A 5,395-nucleotide genomic window follows, 5' to 3' on the forward strand; every position below is an offset into this window, starting at 1 on the left:
TACGGAATTTACTGAACAGCAGCTACAGACAAGACAATTACTGATCAAAATACAAGTCACGTACGGAATTTACTGAACAGCAGCTACAGACAAGACAACTACTGATGAAAGTACAAGTCACGTACGGAATTTACTGAACAGCAGCTACAGACATTACAATTACTGATCAAAATACAAGTCACGTACGGAATTTACTGAACAGCAGCTACAGACAAGACAACTACTGATGAAAGTACAAGTCACATACGGAATTTACTGAACAGCAGCTACAGACAAGACAACTACTGATGAAAGTACAAGTCACGTACGGAATTTACTGAACAGCAGCTACAGACAAGACAACTACAATTACTGATGAAAGTACAAGTCACTGGATTTGCTTTTTTGTCTTGTGTTACAGTTATTAGGAAACTCAGCTTTGTTTCCTTCTTTCTATAAACTTAGAAACCCTGCTAAATGAAACCCATTTTCACCTCTGTTACGTCGGGTACCCACCTCGAGGTGAACATTGCACTATTGGATTTAAAAATTATAAAAAATTAACAGCAGAGATTCACATAGAGATGGGAACAAAATAACAAAAACTTAGTTATCTTTTGCCAAAAGAAAAGATTCTTGTGAAGAACTTCTAACACAATTGAAAATACAATATTTTATTTATAGAATTTCTTTATTTGAGGCAATAAAACAAAAACCATACAACAGGTGGGTGCATCAGTTCGATTCACCTAGAATCTTAAGAGTTAAATACTAATAAAATTAATGTTTACAAAGCTGCTCTTTCCCACAATATGGGAATTAAACAAAATTATTTTTCACTTCCTTGTGATACAGTTTCATTATATGCTGTACAGGAAACTTTTGTGTTATGTAAATTTTCTAGTTTCGCGGTGGTCCTTATAGATTTTTTTTTTGTCTTAAACGAGTCTCTTTTTAAATTACGTACGATTTAAATAAAAAAGTTTTATTATATCTGTAATAATTATTAACTGAGTAGGTATTGGTGCTTGAACTTGTGTGTATGCGTACTTATAAAGACATGATGTTAGAAAAACACATATGTTCAAGAAGTCTTGATAGAAATGAATAAAAACTTCGTAACCCGAGCATTTTCGAAGAGTCCACCTTCTGAAAGCACTCAGGTTATAGGGTTTTTATTCATACTTATTAAAACAATAGTGATGTGAACAATACAAAAGGAAGAAAAGCAAGGCACAACAGTATGTCTGTACCATGAATTTTATATTTATGTAAGGAATAAACTTAAACCACTTTTGTGATTCTTAATTAATCACTTCCCAATAACAAAGATGTAACAAATTTTGTAAAATGGTGTTTTATATCACTGTTTACACGTATGAAATAAATTATATATATCATCGAAAATAGTGAGAATTAAGTTAACTTTGTGTAACACAACTGGATTAGTGAACTTGTAAGATATTGATAGCTCCTGACGAGGTTGTAATAGAGAAATATTGAGCTAATAAAGCTACATTCTGGAGATACAGGTCAATATTTTATTTACGTTAATAGAACTAGCAGAAATGCCTCTCTATGGCTGCTAGTAATTTCTAATCATAGTATTTATACCTCATTAAAAATAATTTAACTTTTTTTTTTAAAAAAGGGATTTTTTTTCTGTGAAGTACTGCACGGGAAAAGTGTTCGGATTGTGCTCTTTAGTCATACGTAACTCATTGCATCAAAATGACTCAATGTACAGAATTGAAACTTTTCATAAATTGTACTGATATAAACTGTAATGTTTTTGTGGAACCGAATAGTGAAAGTTTTTTAAGAACTCCAGTTTCTCAGTATTACATTTAAAAATTACATCAATAAAGATATAATCAAACACATATAGTCCTAGTGAAAGTTGTGTTCTTGTTGTGAGGAGAGTACTTTTATTTATAATTGTGTTCTATTATAAAGAAATGGTTGTTACACGTACCACAGTTATTTTTCTCATTTTGTTTCTCTTCCTTTCAGAGGTAGTAAATATTAGCTTAAAAACATATCTATAGAATTCTGTTCTCATACATTTATTTGAAGCCTTTTTTATTATTATCTGTGCAACAAAATTGTTGTAACTCTTAGCTAATTTTATTATATTTTACCTAGGGCCAGTTACTTGGGTTCAGCAGCAGATAATGCAAGGAGTTGACCCTCGAATCATCTTGGAAGAGCTTGTACCACAAATCACGTTTATTCCTCCATATTTAGATCCCCTCACCATGTGGAAAATAATCGTCAGTATGCTGAATGAACCTCCTCGTCGAACCAAACTACCCCATGTTAACACCTTAGATGATGTAGTCCACCTTATTCAAACTTCTCAAAATATAATGGTTCTCACGGGAGCTGGGGTATGTCTAAATTATTATAACAAAAATGGAAATCACTTTTTTGTATAAAAATGTTGCAGCATTGACATCATACTTCGTTATAACTCATTGCACACACATACATATGTATATGTTGTTGGTATTGATGAATTTTGGAGGTTAAGGGTTCATACCCTTAAGCTAATTTCCAAAATATAGTTTTGGGAATTGTACAGACACATAAAATTTTGAGCAAATATTGATTTATAGTGTTACTTTTGTTTCAAAGCAAAAGATGTTTCAAACACTTATTAACTCTTTCTGTATGGCCTTGGCATGGCTGGTTGTTAGGGTGCTTGACTCGCAATCTGAGGGTCGTAGTTTCAAATCTCTGTCCCGAACGTGCTCATCCTTTCAGCTGTGAGGACTTTATAATGTGATGGTCAATCCCACTATTCATTGGTAAAAGAGCATCCTAAGAGTTGGCAGTGGGTGGTGTTGACTAGCTGCTTTCCCTTTAGTGTATCGCTGCTAAATTAGGGACAGCTAGCACAGATAGCCTTTGTGTAGCTTTGAGCAAAAGAAAACAAACCAAACTTTTCTTTAAGAAGTAGGCCAGCTCACCCACCCCGGAAGTGTGACATTATACAAGCTTTTAGTAAACATTATAAGTCAGTCTGAGTGAAAGATGATTTTTATGTTACGATTAAAAATACTTATGTTCATTTTAAAGTGTTTATATTTCATTTGCATATCCTCTAGAACTTCCTAAACGACTATCAAAAATTTTTTGAGGGTAAAAACTTTGTTTTATGTGTTTATTTTTTTCTACCTTAACACCAGCTAAAAAAAACAAATAAAATTAATGACACCTTTTTTGTTTTTAGTTTGAATGCATATCTTCAGGTTAATTATCTTTACAGTTTTAAATGATAACCTTTCGACATATGTTTTCTTTAGGGTGAAATAGATATGGTATTTTCTGGGATTTATTGTTTTTCCTGCAGTAATAAACAGCTTCCACAGAACACAGATAAAGTAAACAAACCAATCAAGTTACACATAGTTTTAGCTCACATGTTTTATTTTTTTACATCTTGGTTATTTTGTTAAAAATACATATACAAACATATGCATAACAACAAGAAATTTTACGCTTGCTTTAGGCATCGAGGCTGATTTCTACTCGGATGCTGTGTTTTAGTAACTCTACTTTTTACCTCATTATGTTGATTGTCCAAAAAGTAATTTGTGTAGTTTTCAAATATGCATTCTAGAAAACAAAAGAATATATTGAACACTAAAATAGAATGTCCCAAAATTACTGTAATTCATCTGGCTTTCTAATTGAATTATGAACAGGTTAAAATATTCCCTTACTTTTAGGAGCAACAACTTTACTCGTCACACGTCAAGCTTTTCTTTTGAACTACCATCTTTAACTGCCAAATAGAAACAGATGGTCTTTAGATTCATGTACAATAAAATATGCTCTTTCTATTGGATATAAACATGTCTGTCAGGTTAAGTAAACATGATGTAATAATTGGTTTGAAACACATAGAAAAGATGTAGGGGCTGCTCTGGTGGGTTTCACAAATTCATTGATATCTCAACAAGTCACGAAAGTATGAGGTTCAGATATGTATTCCTATTTGTCATTATATGTAGTTTGTGTTTCTAATTAGATGTTAGTCTTAGCTATCTAGTTTTAACGCTAGTAAATTCTGAAAGAGATAAATCAAAGCCAGAAGCATCACTTGACATAGAATAGTGAAGATAGAGATTTCTTTTATATTTCATTTTGAAATTAAGAGATCAAAACTTCAATTATAAACTATGTTTTGATTCCATGTATATTAGCATACATTACTAATAAATTGTTTTATTAAGTTTTGAAAGTAACTCTATAAAAAGTTGTGACATGCACACTTTGACCTTATAAAGTTAATCAGCATATTATAGTACATTTCTATATATTTTTCCCTGTAGGTATCAGTGTCATGTGGAATACCAGACTTTAGATCTAGAAATGGTATTTATGCTCGTCTCAGTAAAGATTTTCCCGAACTTCCAGATCCCCAGGCAATGTTTGACATCCATTATTTCAGGAAGGACCCAAGGCCATTTTTCAAGTTTGCTAAGGTTAGTCCATGTTGACATTATAAAATACCAGGCTTTTAAATGAGTCATTTTCAGATTTACAGATAATTCACAGAATACTGGAGGGGGGGGGATATGTAAATACTTGTTCTTTGTGGACTGTCTTTTTGTAAATTCTTCCAGTTTCCAGAGAAACAGAAGGTTTAGAATGTTTTGTTTTATTAGGCCGACAGTAATAAAACAAGGACAGTAGGTCGAGAATTTCATGCACATAGCAAGAGAACAAAAATTAGGGGGCCCAGCAAGGCCAGGTGGTTAGGGCACTCGACTCGCACTCTGCGGGTCGCGGGTTCGTATCCCCGTCACACCAAACATGCTCAACCTTTCAGCCATGGGGGCGTTATATTGTGACGGTCAGTCCCACTATTCGTTGGTAAAAGAGTAGCCCAAGAGTTGGCAGTGGGTGGTGATGACTAGCTGCCTTCCCTCTAGTCTTACACTGCTAAATTAGGGACGGCTAGCGCAGATAGCCCTCGTGTAGCTTTGCGCGAAATTCAAAACAAACAAACAAAAATTAGGTTAGAAAGTCTAAACAAGATGAAGCCAAGGAGTTAATTTGTCATTTATTTTTGTTTATACTTTTTGTAGGATTCAGTAATCTTACATGTTTTTATTTTCTATGGACATTTTTCCAAATTAAAATTAAAATTCGTTGTTATCTCATGCTGACAAGTTGCAATTTGCTGTATTTAATATCAGTTATCTTTTTTTCAAAAAGGGCGATTTCCTATAATGAGAAATGAATGTTCTTTACGTGTACTGTTATTTTTTGGGGATAGTTTTACATTATTTTTTTATACTTCTGTAATGCATGTGCAACTTTTAGCTCAACTACTGAAACTTAATATAACCCTTTAAACACGAACAGATGAAATTACCATCCACTCGACCTGCGAAGGACATTT

At 33.1% G+C, this 5,395-nt stretch overlaps 1 protein-coding gene across 2 annotated transcripts in view; it reads left to right on the forward strand.

The window, feature by feature from the left end:
* Nucleotides 1-5,395, forward strand: part of LOC106461819 (NAD-dependent protein deacetylase sirtuin-1-like) — a 31,212-nt gene that overhangs the window by 10,561 nt on the left and 15,256 nt on the right. For both annotated transcript variants that reach the window (XM_013921675.2, XM_013921674.2), the window contains exons 4-5: nt 2,125-2,369; nt 4,320-4,472. In XM_013921675.2, the coding sequence (XP_013777129.1) occupies nt 2,125-2,369; nt 4,320-4,472 (398 nt within the window). The remainder of the gene's footprint in view (nt 1-2,124; nt 2,370-4,319; nt 4,473-5,395) is intronic.

The sequence above is a fragment of the Limulus polyphemus genome, unplaced genomic scaffold (genome assembly GCF_000517525.1).
Source record: "Limulus polyphemus unplaced genomic scaffold, Limulus_polyphemus-2.1.2 Scaffold1038, whole genome shotgun sequence".
NCBI classification, from domain to species: Eukaryota; Metazoa; Arthropoda; class Merostomata; order Xiphosura; family Limulidae; genus Limulus; species Limulus polyphemus.